General features: G+C 52.7%; 1 protein-coding gene across 10 annotated transcripts in view; it reads right to left on the bottom strand.

The window, feature by feature from the left end:
• Nucleotides 1–1621: 1621 nt before the first annotated feature.
• PRRC2B (proline rich coiled-coil 2B) overlaps nt 1622–17494 on the bottom strand; it is an 88601-nt gene continuing 72728 nt past the window's right edge. For 6 of the 10 annotated variants that reach the window (XM_084797852.1, XM_084797858.1, XM_084797854.1 and 3 more), the window contains 13 exons: nt 17321–17403; nt 16678–16869; nt 16369–16566; nt 15952–16038; nt 14917–15021; nt 14580–14772; nt 13757–13854; nt 12599–12726; nt 11956–12196; nt 9803–9958; nt 9155–9246; nt 6786–6867; nt 1622–5535 (listed from right to left, as the gene is read on the bottom strand). In XM_084797852.1, coding sequence (XP_084653978.1) covers nt 5404–5535; nt 6786–6867; nt 9155–9246; nt 9803–9958; nt 11956–12196; nt 12599–12726; nt 13757–13854; nt 14580–14772; nt 14917–15021; nt 15952–16038; nt 16369–16566; nt 16678–16869; nt 17321–17403 — 1787 coding nt within the window. In that variant the 3' untranslated portion in view covers nt 1622–5403. The remainder of the gene's footprint in view (nt 5536–6785; nt 6868–9154; nt 9247–9802; nt 9959–11955; nt 12197–12598; nt 12727–13756; nt 13855–14579; nt 14773–14916; nt 15022–15951; nt 16039–16368; nt 16567–16677; nt 16870–17320; nt 17404–17494) is intronic. The other 4 variants (XM_084797855.1, XM_084797856.1, XM_084797860.1 and 1 more) reach the window with 2 other exon arrangements.

Genomic DNA, 17494 nt, shown 5'->3' with positions numbered 1-17494 from the left:
TATTTAAGTTTTCAAATGCCAAGGTCTCAATTAGCATTTGTCTCATATCAGGGTCAGAAATTGGTCTTGTTCACAGATGAGACCAATCTTTGGGTGGGTGGGTGGGGGGGTAACTGAAGGCCTCTCCAGAGCCTTGTATGATTTTTATAAATGACATGGACGTCTTTCCTGGCTCAACTTTCTCCCAAGCTCTTAAAAGACATTGTCCTAAGATTGTGTCTTCAAACTGAACTTGTTCTTGTACATAATCATACTGACTTCCCCCTATTATTAACCGGTCCCTCACTATATTAATTCCCCTCACTCTACTGTGCTATCCCAGATTCTCCATACCAACCATTGCAATTGAGGACTAGACTCTAGTGCAGCTGTTACCAATCCCCTCCACTCTTGGGGAATACTATTTGGAGTAGCCCAGTTATTTAGAGGTTGTTTCACATTGGGTGAGTGCATCCGGTAAGACATCCATCACTGCCTCTTTAAAATGCCTTAAGTATGTCATTTCTATAGGACGTCATCCTATTTTGTCATAACCTTGTGGATTATCGCCATTAGCAGGCCTATGCTGTGTAACTACTGGGAATGCTGTTGGTGATTTCGTGTCCAGGACTGTCTGTCTCAATGGGGTCTGTAGGTTTACTCTGTTTCATCTGAACGCCCTTCTGCTTTCCCAGTTATTTGACATGGATGCCTTTTGATATAGTTCCTTCCCCTCCATCTGGTTCTGTCATAGAGAATGAACCTATTCTCCCCCACTCCTTTTTTCTTGTTTTTTTCCCCCCCAAGTTTCTCTATCTCTACCTGTATTTTTTTCCAGTCCAGCCAGTGTTTGAACTTTTTCATAAACAAAATAGCCCAAAATAAGGAAAAGGAGAGAAACAAAACAAAAACTTCTGCTGAAAACCATGAGGTGTATATCCATCCCCGCAACAGCCATCCCTCCTCTTCCAGCCTCTGACCTACGGTACTTGAAATCAAACGTCCCATGCCGCTTAGCCCCACATTGGGTACCACTCCTCCTCCAGTCCCTGTAGAAATCCAGATAGGAGGCAGGCAGGGAGGTACAGGCTCCACATGATGGGTTGGCCCACAGGGAGAGGAAAGGGCTTCTTGGTGCTGCCCATTTTCAAGACACACCTAACTGCAGCCCTCAATGCTATGGTAAGGGTCCCTCGGTCCTGGGGAAAAGAGATTTCCATGGAGGCCAACTAATGTCCTTGAATATACATTACTTTGTATAATCTGCAATCCCTTCCTTGTTTAGTATGCCTTCCCAGAGACCTTGAAGGACAGAGACTGTCATGTGTTGTAGTCTCTGTCTACTTTGGGGATATATTTAGAATCCTATCTTAAGGTTTTAAAATAACCAATACAATTATTATGGGAGACAAAGAAGCAAAAGTCTCATATAAAAAGCCATAAAAGAGTCCCACAGAAATTGCTAGTGTAATTAGAAGCAGCTTTTCTGAAGATGCCTGCCTGGCTGACTGTCCCCTTGGAACCCTACCACATTGCTCCACTTAGCTAAGGCATATCAGCTGCCCCCAGTTCCCACGTAAGCTATAAAAATAGTAGAACTCTCACTTCTTCCCAATGACTGAGAAACAAAACTGACACAACCTGAGAAAGCATGTTTGGCTTTATTTTTTTTATACTTTTTTTATTTAAATAAGGAGAGTTCTTTCATATGGAAAGAGCTAGTACAATCACATATTTGAAAGGAGAAACAACAGGGACTGAACCGGAGGGAAGGGAGGGTGTATTCACTATTCCATTTCCCATCCGAGGTAAGAGGTTCTCCAAATCACGTCTAACAAGCTGCACAGTACACCTTTAGCATCGTCTGCCCTTTCAAATATCTGGTGTAAGTGAAAAGACAGAGGAAAGGCCAAAACAAAAGCAAAAAGAAACAAAATGACCCTCAAAAAGAAAGAACCCCCCCCCCAAATCCTTTTCTATAAAAGGTATGAGGTCGAAAGCTGAGGGCACAGGGCCCCTTTCAACAACTGAGGAGCCTTGCAGAGCCTTCACAGCATTGCTGCTCCAGGATCGTGACATGCCGAAGATGAGGCCTGGGGATGTTGCAGGTCTGAAGCGGGCAACTGGGAGCTGCAGGTGACATGCGCCTGGAAGACCACCAGCCAGAGCTGGTAGGTGGACAGCGCAGCTGGGCGACCGCTCACCCTGACACTGAGCCGCTCTGTTCCAAACGACCTAACCTGCCTTAGAGCCATCTCACTTGGACGGCTCCATTTCCCACTCATCAGAGTGTACAACAGAAGACACACCTTTGTGCCCTTGGTTGTAAAAAGATTCCCAACAGACCCTCTGACCTGGACTTGCACTGCTGGAATGTGGGCAAAATGGACCTGAAAGGCAACATGCAGGTACCTGGCAGAGGGGAACCCAACAGCTGTCAGGGGGCAGCTTAGCCAGAGCTCCCTCATGGCCTCAGCGGACACATGCTGGTGCCCTGGGCTCTTGAGTGTCAGTCATACACCACTTCATCTCTGACCATCTGGAAGGTGGCTCCCGAGGACAAGACAGCCAAGTTGCTTCTGACGCACTATCCAAGTGTCATCTCTAGAGGAAGCAGAGTGACCGTGGCTTTGGAAATGAGCCAACTTTCCTGAATGTGTAATGCAGTCATCCTTTGCTTTCCCCCTTAAGGAATCTGAGACCCAGAAGTGCTCTGTGAACTCTGAATTTGAAAATGGTGAACTTGGGAATAAGACGTGGAAAGTAACTGTTAAGAAACTGGACTTAATGCAGCTGGCAGAAGTCTTTAGCCAATGGATGCTGCATGCTGAACATAAACCACCAGTACCGAAGAGTCCATGGTTGCCAGACCACGGACTGCACCATCGGTGGCCCCCAACAAAGCCCCCAGCAGGAGGTGACCTCTATAGGCAAGAGTAAAAGATTCTGCCCCATCTCCATCCATCTCAGCAGTAGTAGAAAGGGCAGGTGCTGGGTTTTACCTGTTCCCACCAAAGGCCATGGCACCTTGACAGACGCTCCTGTGTTTTTTATCTGTGATCTGAAGATGGGGGTTTGAAACCAAAATAAGACCCCAAGTCCTATTACACTTTGAACCTGACTCTAAAAACCACATGAAGAGATATTGCACCTTTTAAACATCTCTGCACTAAAACTTGGCTTGACCAGATCATCTGAGGGGAGGGACATCTGGCTCTAAGCGTGCCCTCTGGCCCCAGAGTCTAGTTGCAAATGTGCATCTCAGAGGGCAGAGCCCACAGCCGAGATGGCAGAGGTGTGCACACACCAAACTCCACATGCAGTTCCCTGGCCTTCCCTGCACAGGGAACTCAGACAGTATATAGACAGAGCAGTGGGACGTTTACTTTTTTTTTCCATCTAGACCTACAACATCAATACATATAAATAAATTCTAGTGTTTCTTGTTTTTATTTAGGGTGGGAGGCAGGAGGGAAGTACAGGGTGAGAGAAAGGACTGAAAACAGGTGACCTAATTTTTCATCTCAAACAGGAAGTACTGCCATCCGACAGCAGGTTCACCTAAAGGGCACATTTGAGTTTGTAACAGCATCCTGTGAAATTCTGAAGGAGAAAATGTTTGTTTCTTTTGACACATACGCCCACCAAGCATTAGGTAAGGTGGGTCTGACCGCATTTCTAGCGAGGATGGGTAGAGGTGACTGTGTGTGGCTTTTTCTGACTGAGACTTATCAGGGTAGAGCTTGGCAGTGGGGCAGAGGACTCAATCCCTGGGACCAGACACTTCAGGGGAGTGGAACAGCAGATGAGGGGCACAGGGACTCCTAAGTGGGCAGTGCTTTTGGGGGCGGGGCAAGAAAGAGATGGGACAACGACACATGGATAAAGGATGGCGCGCAGAGGCTTAAGAAGGGAGTGGAGCAGAGTGCTGCAGGCGCCATGATGCTTCCCACTAAGACTGCCCGGTCCAGGTAACCCTGGGAACAGTGTAGCACTACCTGCTGGGGGAAGCGCACTCTGCTCCCTTCTAACAAACAAGTCAGCAAGAAGCCCCATCAGAGCTCCTAAGGTGCTGCTTCCCTGCCTCACACCTATGGTCACACTGAGGACAAGACCCACAGGCTTGTCCTAGCCCTGCCACCACTGTGGGGATCCTAAAGAGCAGCCTGGAATCCCCCCTGCACTTTCCTTTTAGTGATGGAAAAATCTCCTCATTCTTAGTGAAAACAAGAAGCCCAGCACATAGGAGCTCACACAAACTCGCAAGGACAGTCCTGAGACCACCCTTTTACGGAGGCTGCACTGCAGGCCACTTAGACCTTGACCCTGCCCAGTTCCCTAAGGATGAGGAACATCCCTGTTGCTTGGCAACCCTACCCCCAACACCCTGCTCTGATGCTAGGCATGAAGGACATAGATGAATGTTCCATAGCCTTTCCTGTTGCAAACTTGACTAATGGGTGTCCATCTATGTCCTTGTATTGATTTTGGTGATAAGCTGTGACAGGTGGATGGACAGGGATCCAGAGGGACACAGAAGGCTCCAGAAAGAAGAGGAAGAGAAGTGAGTGGGGCACATAGCCACGCAGAGGGCTAGGGATTGGAGCCTCAGGTGCACAGTCCCCGAGTGGGGTCTGTGGCTTGGCCACCTCAGCCAATCTGTGTTAACTCCACAATTTCTCTCTGATTCCCAATACTTGGGTGTCCACTGACAGCAGAAGGGCCCAGAACAGGCAATTCTTACGCCGAAACATTAATTCCAGGCCAGGGGCTGGAACTGAACTCAGACACCAACCTCATGGTGACCAAGGCAGTGGGTGAGGGGCCAACCAGAGGGTCCAGTCACATCCTCAATAACCCCAAAGGTTAGCCAAATGTGTGTGTGTGTGTGTGTGTGTGTGTGTGTGTGTGACTCTTAAGAATCACCTCTTAAGGTAGTGCTGTGACATGTCTAACCGGACAGAGATAGAAGGAGACCACTGGGGAAGGCAGAGCAGAGAGGACAGCAAGGAACATATAAAATTTAGCTATACAGACGTAGCCAGCATTTTGTTCTCCTTCCCCCTCTGTAAAAACCTTAGCTGCTTTTTAAAACAAAAAGCCTCCAGCTAAAACGACACTGCTGCCAAACCACTGTGCCTGGGGAATGGGGTGGGCGGGCAGGTCTGCACTGCACAGGAGACTCACTCCACAGTCACTGGGCAGAGGGGCGGAGGAGGGAGGCTGCTCTTGTGTACCAAAGCAAGCAGATCAATGCCACATGTCCACGATGCGGGCTGGCTGACGATGGAACTCTCAGGAGCTTTCGGGAGTGGGAGAGAGCTCTGTCCAGGCCAGGTGGTGGCTGTCCAAGCTGGAGGTGGCGCACCATCTCTGTTAGGGTGAGGCAGGAGATGCAGGCACCTTCAGGTTACTCTCTTCCCCTCAGGCTTTGCCCTCCTCCACCTTGACTGCCCGAGGCTTGATTGCTCCTGTTCGCTTCATCTGGGAGGTGGCTGAAGAGGCTTCCTGCAGCTTCACGGCTCCCAGGCCAGGTTTTTCATCCACTCGCTTTGCCTTTGGACAGATGGACAGGAAAATCAAAATGACTGCAAGGCAAAATACGTAGAGATCACTCCCTCCCTGCCCGAGTCAGACTAAAAGCTACACACAGAAGATTAGGGCGAGCCTGGTGTTGCTCCCACGGGCACTGAGTGCAGTGATTCAGAGAGGCAGTCAGACTGTGGGTCCTCATCAGAGATCAGAAGAAGCACATCCTGGGTGAAGCATCTCAGGTCCCAAGGCTGATGGAAAGGGCCCTTTCAAATCAGTGCACCCTGTGCCCCACTGGCAAGCCAACAGCCCCTTCAGCAGACCAATCTACCCCACCGGCCTGGGTACCACCTATTGTACAGGGTAGGGTCAACTTGGACCTCCTAGATCTTGGCGCCATCCCAAGTGCCTCTGAACAACTGCATTTCCCCAGGACCTCATCTGACGCCAGGCTTCCCAGTCAGGGTTTTGCTAGCCTGCAGCCCTGCACAGTGGAGGCCAGCATAGGGTAACCAGCACCATTCTGCTCCTCACTGGGGGAAGCTTTGTTAGGCGACTTTTCTTTTTTCTGTCAGCTGAGGATGGAATCCAGGACCTCACACATGCTAGACAGCTGCTGTGCTCCTGAGTTATGCCCTCAGCTCTAGGAGAAAGGGTTAGAAACCCATCCCACAGCTGGACCAGTGACCCTCCCCCCAAGGAACACTGGGAAAGGGGGCAAAAAGAGAGTCATTACCCTCACAGTCGCCACTTGCCAGTGACAAATTTATTAAGCCCCAAGCCCGACCGAGGTCCTGAGCTGTGGAGCCCCAGCCCAGCTTTATAGGAAGAGAAAAGGGCCTCCAGGGAAAGACACTGAGAAATCCTCACCCTCAGTGGGGGAGCTGTAACCTGCCTCTGATCCCACCCTGGCAGACAGGCATGCCACACCACTCACTAGAGCTAGCACGCGTGCACCCCAGCCTCTGAGCTAACCCAGGCCTAACTGTGTCTCCCAGAGCGCCATGGCAGCCCCACACGGCTGGGGATGGTACTCCTGGCATCACCTCTTGTGGGAACCAGTCTCCTCCCTTCTCCGCAGGACAAGGAAGGATCCAGACACTCATCAAGAGAAGTGCTTTTGCCAGGAGAAACTCAGGTGGCCCAGCTGTAAGCACTAGGGCATGTTTCCCTTAATAAAAAGCATCCATCAGTTTGGACAGTCCCCTCTCCTTTGGCGCTGGGAGACAGGCCTAAGTGTCCAGGGCTACAGGGTGTGGAAAGCCATCTTCTACCTGTTGAACGTAGTGTCCCTGCACAGAGCCCATGTTAACTGCTGATCCAGAGGGCTTCCCACTGGGGCTAGCAGAGCTAGGCCTGAAAAAACCAAAGGCAGGGTTGAGAATACACGTGTGTCACCACAAAGATGGGGGTCAAAGCCTAGCAGCACATGGAGGCAGACGGAGCCAGGAAGGGCCTTCTGGCCAGAGACCCTAGCAGACAGAACACAGACCCGAGACAGCTAAGAATGCAAACGGGAGGGGCGTGCTCACCAGTGCCCCTCAGCACTTGTAGGAGACACACCCAGGAGAGGGGCTGCCGTCCTTGCTGTGGACAGACAGACAGACAGTGGCCACCGCGGGGCTGTGCAGCATCTGGACTAGGGGGATGCGGGGCCCAGATGAAGGCCTGCAGACAGCACTAGGAACTACACCAGGGTCTTCTCATCTGGACTCACGGGGGAAGAAGAGAATCTACAACTGACTTTAGTCCCAGGACCTTTATATGTTTCATAAGAAAAAGGTCTCACGTCAGAAAGAGTACTGTGCAGAGGTCGGCGAGTTTCCTGGGTGTGGGGCTCTATAGTGCTAGGTACCACTGTACCCCTAGAGGCGATCTTGGGACAGCACATCCCCAGAATTTCTGATCGAGGACTCCTTTTTGCAAGGCGTATCTCAGTTGCCCCATTCCCCATTTCCTGAGAATCTTGGGAAACTATATATAACAAAAGAGATAGCGATCGCTCTAATCCCCGTGATGCTTGTGTTTCCTACACCCAGCAACCCTGCCATCTTGTGGCAGGTTGTTCCCATGACCTCACAGATAGACAACTATGGAGGCTCAAACCCCTCATAGACAGGTAACATGGTATTTACATGTGACCTAGCCATGTGCTCCAGCATGGCCTATTTATTTATTTACTTATTTATTTGTGTTTCTGTGGCTTGCTTCTCTCCCCCTCCCCCCCCCCCCCCCGCTCCCGTACCTCCCAAATCATCTATATATCCGTCCATCTACCTACCTACTGTTCTGGGTATGAAGCCAGGGGCCTTATAAGTTTAAGTAAGCATGCACTCTCTAACAGATCCACTCTCAGCTCCCTCTCTAGGCTGCTTACACACACTATGCAGATAGTAGCTACACTGTGTTGCTTAGGAATGATAACAAGAAACCATGTTTGGGGCTGGAGAGATGGCTCAGCGGCTAAGAGCACTGACTGCTCTTCCAGAGGTCTTGAGTTCAAGTCCCAGCAACTACATGGTGGCTCACAGCCATCTTAATGAGATTTGGTGCCCTCTTCTGGCCTGCAGGGGTACATGCAGACAGAGTACTATATACCTAATAAGTAAATAAATCTTTAAAAACAAACAAACAAAAAAACAAACCCCATATTTGGTCCCTTTGTACTCCCAAATCTGTCAATCTGTGGACAAAGTGCCAACAGTTTCTTCTAAGACTGTTTCTCTCCATGTAACCTACTGAGCCCAGGCTATGGCAATCCCACTGGGCGGGCAGAACTACGGTGTGTGCTCCTTCTTGAAGCTTCCTCCTTCCCTCCCCATGCACACTGTGCTGTGCTGCCCTCCACGCAGCTCTGCTGTACGGGCCTTCTGGTATGTAAATGGCAGCAAAATGGAATGTACTCATGCACAAATGAACGCCACAACAGCAAGGGCATAAAATAAGACGAACTGAGGGGTCTTCAGGAATAATCCTCTGTGTGAAAGTGGCACGAGGGACAGGATGGGCAGCCGCAGCCCAGCACCCCAGGCTGGGTGAAGAGTGAAGGTGGGACACAGACAGTAGGACTCGACACACAGTGTGTGCTGCTGGGTGACCTCTAAAAAGACACTGCAGATCTGTTGGCCCCACTCAAAACAGAAGGTATCAGGCTGTACATACCCTCAGGCTCAGGCACAGAGCTGCTCCCCCAGCCAAGCATGGGGGACCAAGAGCCCCTGCCATGAGCCATCAGATACCTCTGAATCAAGCCAAAGAGAGCCAGGACGGTTACTAGAGGTAGAGGACCCACACCAAGGAAGCAAGCAGCAGGGACCAGTTTAAGGTTTGGGAAGAAAGGCCACCCATGCCCAGCTTTAAAATATTCTGATAGGGGTAAGTGGATGCATGAGACCATGGGGCTGTGGCTGACACCCTAGATAGCTCTCTCCCACCTAAGAGCATCTTACTCTGCAATTAGAAACAAATCCAGTTTCCCGTGGACTCCCTCTGCCATGGCTAACTAAAGCAGAAGCATGCTACAGGGACGCCTCGGTAACGCTCAGGCACGCTGCGGTGCCCTTCCACAGTCCTCCCCGGGGCTCTCTGGAGTGACTCATGGAATAGTCAGCAATGAACCCTAACTCCCACGGATCATCTGTACCTGTAGGCTTGCGGGGATGGTGCGGAGCCTCCGGTAGGAACATTCTGTTTACTGTCGGCAAAATGGAAGCCTTTCAGCTCCATCGGAGCGGACTAGAGTGGGCAAGAAGCAACACAGTCACTCAGCAGCCCAGGCAGCCTACCCCACAGTGGCCCGGGCCCCACCCCAGGCTCAAGGGGAGGGCACTTCCTAGTGTTTACTCCACAGTTAAGGCTGTCTTTAAACTTCCAATCCCTTCATCTCGGCTTTCTCAGGATGACAAGAGTGTAAAAAGAGTACAAAGACTCTTGCCTTGAAAGGACAGGAGAGGTAACTGTGTGCAACTGTGGGGGACTGGATACCCAGATACCAGTCACATCAGCGCCCCAGTGACCTGCATACTCCTGTCCTTATTCTAGAGTCTGGGCCCTGCGTCTGTGGTGGCTCCACTGGCTAAGGCACTGGCTGCATATCTTCCTTGCTGCCTGATTGTGTGGCACATGCCAGCACCTATCTTCCTGACTACACATAAGCAAGAAGTCTCTGGCATCTGGGCATCTGAGGCCTTTACAGTGCGAGGGACCACAGTCCACTGAGACCGGGAGTGTGCACTTTCTCTAATGGTAACTCTGTGGCTGGACAAAGCCCCCGCTCTGGGACCACCTTTACCTCTCTGCTGGTGTTCAGGACTGGTGGTTGGGAGCCAGGTGGAGGAATCCTCCTGGGGGCGCCAACTGAGAGACTTTGTCCTGGAGGCAGCTGAATGGACTGTGGCAGGATCAGTGGCTGCTGCCCAGATCCATACCGAGGCAGCGGCATTGTGAGCTGTTGGGTGACAGGACAGTCAGGGGGCAGAAGGGGCACAGGAGAAAAAGCTAAAACACGCTTCCGAGAGTTTACACAGCATTCCTGAGTCTGTCTCTGCACCTGCAGGTAACTCTGTGTCCGCAGGCCTTTGAGCCTTCACCAAACAAAGGGTGCTGGGGAAGCCACAGGGTGTCATCACACGTGAGCAGTGGAAATGCCAGAGCAAGGTGTGTGACATGTTTCACACAGCTGTATGCCACTTAGGGTGTGGGCTTGGACAGCAGAGCTCCCCCAAATGACAGCTGCACAGGAAGTCTCTCTTCCCAGCCTTTGTGTGGCACAAAGATGGGAAGAATACTCTTTGCATCAAAGATGGCAGAAAACAAGACCAAACCGGCGCCTCAGAGCCCCTAGTGGAGCACGCCAAACAGCAGAACAGCAGCAGCCACAGGGCCCAAATTTCCCAGATCCAGAACAACACTGGGGGGAGGGGGTTAAGCGCCAGGGCAGCCTGAGCCACCCGGGTCTCTCAGTCACTGTCCTCTTCATCTCCCTGCTTTGAGTCCACAGTGGAGGGTCAGAAGGATCTATTGGAACCACATCACAGAGACCTGGGCAGCGGGACCTCAGAGTGGGGTGCAGCAGGGACAGAGTAAGGCCAGGTGGGAGCGATGCCTGGGCAGGGTATGGCCTGGCTCTTAGCCTTACAGGGCAGCCTGGGCTACTGTGCCCAGGCTATCGAGGACCAAGGGCAAAAGTGGGGCAGAGCCAGCACAACATGGGGCAGGGTAGTGAGGATGGGAGGCAGAGGTAACGGGAGCAGCTGAAGGGCCAGAATTAGGAGGAGTGGGAGAAGCAGGACAGAGGATAGTGTAGATTAGATGAACAGAAGAGGAGGGAAACCATCCATGTCTTAGAACCAGCCTGCTGGAGCGGCCATGACAGAGAAAGCAAGGGTGCTGGGCAGGGGCCCCACAGCAGAAGAAATCTAGGAATGATAGTGACCAGAAAGGAGAGCAAAGATAGGAACGAAGGGACGCCCACAATTAGATGGGGCGTAGGAGGGACAATACACAACAGGAAGGAAGAAGGTTTGAGGGGACAGGAGAGCCAGGGAATAACATCTTGATTTTAAGAGTTAGGGGCAGGGCTGGAGAGATGGCTCAGAGGTTAAGAGCACTGGCTGCTCTTCCAGAGGTCCTGAGTTCAATTCCCAACAACCACGTGGTGGCTCACAACCATCTATGAGATCTGGTGCCCTCTTCTGGCGGGCAGGTCCACATGCAGGCAGAACATTGTATACTAAATAAATAAATCTTAAGAGTCAGGGGTAACTAGGTGATGCTGTGATGGGGTGGCTGAAGAGGATAGACCTGAGCCTACTTCTATACTGATAGGAAAGAGAAGGTACTTGCCAGGGTGGCCTGCAGGATGAGGGGCATCATCCTGTGAGAAGCACACAGGCAGGGGTATGTGGCCATGGGCTCTGTGGACCATCAAGGCCTGCTTCACTGACGACAGGAAGAAAGGCAATGGTGGGAGTGGGGAGGAAAGGGGGACAACAGATGGGAGACAGAGAGAGAGCACATGGCTCCGAGGGTCTGCTTCTGAGGAGGAAACAACAACAGGTTCTAGGAGCAGTGCAGAGTTGTTAGTTAGGCAGAGCTGGTGACCGTATGATTCTTGCACTACTGGCATGGACAAAGGCATGGAGATGCAGTAAGAGGGCAAGCCAGGGGACCAACAGAAGGAAGGGTGCAATGAGATTTGGCAGTGGGAAGCGCCAACATGTGGAGAGGGCATTGCCTCAGGCTTTGAAGTGGGCACAAGAAGACACCTGCCCACTTCCCTTTCCACAGCTACCATCTGGGGGTTGCAAACAGCTCTGGAAGAAGGGAAGGCCAGCAGAGCACAGTGGTGTGGGGACTACCAGAAGAGTCTCTGCAGCTGAGATACACATTTCAACACCAGCACACACAAGAGGAAGGAGGAGACTAGCGAGAAACCAAACTGACCTGCGGGAGCTGGGAATCCAGCATCTGGGAGGTGCCCAACCCGGCAGCCTGGCCAAGCTGGCTCTCATAGACCAGGGCCTGGTTTCCATTCATGGGCTGGTAGGGTGAGCCAGACTGTGGCTTCACCATCTCCAAGGGCTGTATGCCAGGAAACGCAGAGTACGGGGGTTTCAAGGCCGTGCCCCCAGAGAGGATCATAGTGCTGGGTGGTGACAGGCTGGGGTGCATGTACACCTGAGACCTGAAAAAGCCAGATGGAGGTCAGCATCAGGTGAATAAGGTACATAGCTGTCTTCAACACCGGTGAGCACAGGGACCGAGGACTTGCTAACAGATCCCTGCTTCCCCAGAGAGAACGACTCAGAGGGTCTGCATGGCCCTGATACTGCTGTCCTGGGGACCATGAGCTCACACAAGCTGTGGCAGGCTCCGAAGACCCAATGATGCCCAAGGCTGAAGCCGTCTCGCATACTGAAGGAGTAAGCTGGGGAGAGTGTAGCGGGCAGAGGGAACAGGAACCCCCAGCAGCCTGTGGTGGGCTGGGGAGGAGTGCAGGGCATCTGATGACCTGGTCCATGGCCCCAGAGCAGCACACACAACCACAGCAGGGTGGCACGGAGGTGTGGCACCGGGGCTAACTCACCTGAAAGGCTGCAGGGAACTGAAGATCTCTTGGGACTGGGAGACGGGGAGTCCGCCTCTCAGCCCAAGCTGCGCCTGGGCCTGCAGAGATGTGTGCAGGGATATCGGGATCTGCTGGGCAGTGGCAGCCTGTGAACAGGAGCCAGGTGATGACTGCACTGCCCACACATGCCTCCCCACCTCCACCCGGTCCTGACCCGGTGGGCCAAGGCCACAGCTCCACACTGTACAAGAATGTTAATTCAGAACATGGCTGCCACCTCACAGCACATCTGATCTGGCTTCGCACAGCAAAAGATCAGTGGTGAGAACAAGGCACGGTGTCGCCTGAACACAGGACTGCTGCACAGTAGAAATGAGTCCATCCACCCATGTCAACGGAGGTGAATCCTTGAGTACCCTTTTTAGGATATATGTAAGCTGGGTGTGGTGTCTCACACTTACTATAGCCTGGACTACAGAGTGAAACTGGAAAATCAAGCTAGCTCAGTGGTTAAAGGCACTTGTTTTTGCTGGGGACCTAGGTTCAGTTCTCAGCACCCACTACCAACCATCTTTAAATCCGGTTCCACAGGATCCCACACATTTTGGCCTCTGGGGGTAGTATATGCACATAGCACGTAGACATAAATACAGGCAAAACACTCATACACACGAAACACAAACAAAATGGGGGGACACTAAGATCCACTTAGCTGGATCATTATCTTAGAAAACTAACACCACCACGTCTTAAGAGCTGAGAGCAGCCCCATCACGTCTGGTTTGGAGACCTGGCAGTAGGAAAAACACTGCCAGGGTGTGTGGGAGGCCAGCACCAGCCTCTGAGGGAGCCCCAGACAGACAGAATTCCAATCTCGTGCAAAGACAACACCCTGTTTGCTTCTAAAACTGTCTGTTTCTAATGCACCTGTAATTGGGGACCCCAGTTACCAGTGTGACCCCACTACAACTGATTTTTAACTAAGAGAAGCGAGGACTCTGAAACGGAGAAACAGTGTCCACTTCATGTCTGTTTCTCCAAACACTCTCTAGGTGCCATGTCTGCCAGTAGTGGGCATCACATGGGGCAGGAGGAAGATCACCAGCAAAAGAAAAGCAGAGTGACCACAGCTGTGGTCTGCCTCTGACCTCTGGTCTCCTGGCTTGCTACCCTCACCTGCTGGTAACTCTGTTGCTGAGGTATCGTTTGAGGAACCAGTCGGGGCTGACTTGCAAACACGTGGCCATCCAAGTACAGAGGTGGGAGGTGGTTGCCTAGAGACAGAACACAGACAAAGGATAAAAGGGTCAAGTCTCTCCACTGCACACAGGGGTGTTTCCCTGGGGACTCGGTGGGGCTAAGGGCATGTGTGAGCAGAGGCCATGTTTCTCTGCTACAGCACACACCTCAGGAAACCTAGGAAGGTGCAGAGCAAAGCACCTGAGCACTTAACCGCTCACCAGCTGTGCTGGGCCTTTGGGTGGGCTAGTTACTATGGAAGAGAGCTGCCTGGGTCTCTCAGTCACTGTCCTCCTCATGTCCCTGCTTTGAGTCCACAGTGGAGGGTCAGAAGGATCTATTGGAACCACATCACTGAGACCTCGGCAGCTGGGCCCTCAGAATCCCGGTAACAAGCATGGTGATTGGAAGACTTGAGACCGCTACAGTGACGGTGGGCGCGGCTGCCCACAGCACAGTGTCGCTGGCCTGCCTTATTTGAGAGATAAGTGCTCACCAGGGATCTGGCACTGACTAGAGTCTGGCTCAAAGCCATCTTGGCTCACTCCGCTCTGGCGGTTCCAAGTGCCTCCCTATGGCGCGGCAGTCCTGCTTCCCACAGTAGGGCAGGACTGAGGCTGTCCATAGCATGTGGGGTCTGTAAGTCCCTGACCTAGACCGAGTGTCACGCTCTGTAAGTGAAAAGCACAGAGCTGTCAATCCAGCTTCTCTCGACAGTGCATGGAGAAGGCTCCCGAGCCTGGCTCAGGGGATGTGATACCTGGCATCGAAGCAGAAGGCGCTACAGAAGCCACAGGCATGGGTGGCATGGACACTCCTCCAAAGGAGCTGTAGTTGACGCCGCTGGAGGCGCCCACAGAGGATGGAGGCTGGATGCCCGAGCCTGCACCTCCTGGAGAACTCTGCTCCGGCAAACTGGGGGAGTTTTCCCAAGCCTTGCGTGCAGACTCCATCTTTGGAAGCAAGAGGAGGGGAAGGATGCAAATTACTACCAGGGACGAAAGGGGAGAGCAGCGGTCTAAGCTGCGGGGACAGGAGGTCCACCTCCACCTCTGCGGTGCTGGTGAGGGCCCAGCCCGGCTCAGGCCTGCCTTTACCTTCAGCGTGAGGTCTGCGGTGGGGAAAGACATGGGAGAGAGGCCAATGGCTCTCTGGATGTGGTGATCTCGCCGGAGGATGGGGATACTCTGCGTCAGTCCTGCCTGGAGACGGGAGGAAGAAAGTCAGGGGGCACAGGCTGGGCTCAGGCACAACTGCTCATCCAAATACACCCCCACAAGCAGGACCCAGATAGAGCAGGCTGCCTAGGCCAATGTCCACGACAGACTTCACCTCCACACACACACTCCACACAAAAGGACCAGCTGGCAAGAAGGAAGCACCTGGTTTGGCAGAAACCTACCGCCTGGCTTGGAGATAGCCAGGTCCAGACAGGAAAGAGTGGTTGGTGGCTGTCCCTCCTGACACAGGTGGGCAATGCCAAGACTGGACCCTAGAGCACCAGGCTAATTTGCCAATTGTAACAGCCTGGCTAACTCGGCTTTTCAAAGACACTAAACCCCAGCTATTTTCCTTCAGTGCCTGGCAACATTCTGAAGCACGAGCCGCTCTCCTCTAGGCCCTCTTGGGAATGCTGCCTGGATGTCCTCCCTCATCCACCAGACTACAGAGGACAGATCAATGAATGGAGCTGCTGGCTGTTTTTCCAAGTGGCTCACAATGCTGAATCTCTCTCCTGAGTGCACAGAACCCAGTGGACCATGGCATTCACACACTGGCTGAGGCATACTGGCTTCCAGGAGGCACCTCCTGCTTAAACAGGGTTGCCCACTGGCCTTGAAAGGATCCTCTGGGGGTGAGAGATGTGGTTCAGGGTTAGAGTGCTTGCCCTCAGTTTCCTCCCTAGGAAGAGTATTCTGCACCACAGCTTGGAGACTGGAGCCAAAGCAAACCAAATGACCCAGACCTTAAAAGGACTGATTATCACCTCCAGCCAAAGGTCTCAAAACCACAGAGCTGCCAGCATTGGGAGCACAGGCAGAGCTGGGAGAGGATGTCCAGCATTGGGAGCACAGGCAGAGCTGGGGGAGGACGTCCAGCATGGGAGCACAGGCAGAGATGTGCTGACTTACATTACTAGCCAAGACATCCTGAAGCTTGGCAACTGGATTCCCTACAGGACCAGAAGCAGAACCAGGTGGCAGGCTGAAATCAGAGTCCTGGAAGAGAAGGACACACAGCGTAAGCCTCGCCCAGCTCTCCTGTCACTGGGCCCCACATCAATGCGACTGTCCACCAGCAACGCTCACCAGAGCCATAGCAGATGGAGATGAACACACACAAAAGGAAGCCACCTGACTTGTCTCTTTGAGCCTAGCCAGAGCCAGAAAGGCCATCCATAAAGCAACCCAATAGCTCCTGTCCATCCCTGACGCCGTACTAATACTCTATATAAAATAATGCTCAGCTCCCACCTTCCTTTTTTAAGAAGACAACCCCAGGTGCCCACCTAAGTACAAAAAAGAAAGAAAACAAGAAGTGAAGCTCACTTTTGGGTTGACTCCAAACTCAATGGGTGGAACAGGCAGCACGGAGTCCACATGAATCTCCACCCCGTTAACAGGTGGGACGACAGCCCCTGGCAGCCGCTCGGCACCCTCCGAGCCCTTTCTGTTTTTCAGAGACCGCTCATTGCCGATGGGTCCTGGTCTGTGTTCCTTACTCTGTCCAGAGCCTTGTTCTGCATCCTTGGTGGGAAAACAGAGGCTGAGACACTCTTGTTCCCAACGTGCACCGGGCATCAAGACAAGACAAAGACGCCCGGGCCCCGGCTGCCGGGGAGGGGATTTCCAGGTTACCTTGTGCTCAGACTGCTTCTGAGCTTGGTCCTTGTGGCCATCGGCCTTGGATTCCGCCAGACCAGGCCCGCTCATCTCCTCTGGCTTGAGAGTACCATATGGGGAACTGCGCTGTGAGGAGGTTGCAGATGACTCCCGAGACTCAGCACTCAAGTCAACGCCACTATCTCCCTGGCTGCTCTTAAAACCCTGCTGTGCAGAGCACAAAAGGGGTTAGAGCCCTGCCGCCAAACTGCCAAACCCAAGCATCCAGGAGGCCAGCCTGTGGGCAGCACCAGCATTCCTCTGAGCCACCAATCTCCACTCCAAACTCCAGGCCTGACCTCCTGACAGTGGCCCACGGCACACAGCCAGCTTAATGAATGCACCGAGCCTACCCTATCACGACTAGCAGACACTGCATGGACCTCAGCCAAGGCTACCAAACTCATCTCACTAACAGCGTACAGGTGCCAGCCAAGACCAGCTCCAAGGTGGCTCTCACTCCAACTCCCTATCCTGGGTCTCTCCCTTGTCTCTGTGCTCATGCAGGCACCACACATAAACCAAGAGACCAAGGCTGAAGAGGAGGCAAGCTAGGGACCACAGTAGGGCGTCCTGTACAAGCCCAGCTGCAGTACCGGGCATGCATGGTGGCACTCACCTCTGAGGTGCCAGGCTCTGTGCTGCTGAAGGCAGTGACAGCTTTCCTCCATGAGTCGCTGGCAGCGCCCTGCACAGGGAGGGCTGCCAAGGAAGAGAGAGACAAGGGTCAGAGCATCAACGAGGGACAAGCAGTCTGGGAAGACACGAGCTTGTGAGTTGCTTTCCACTGGAA

The sequence above is a fragment of the Acomys minous genome (genome assembly GCF_964271855.1).
Source record: "Acomys minous genome assembly, chromosome: 10".
In the NCBI taxonomy this organism is placed as follows: domain Eukaryota; kingdom Metazoa; phylum Chordata; class Mammalia; order Rodentia; family Muridae; genus Acomys; species Acomys minous.
Note: the sequence above shows the minus strand (reverse complement) of the source record. Positions and strands in the feature narration are given on the sequence as shown.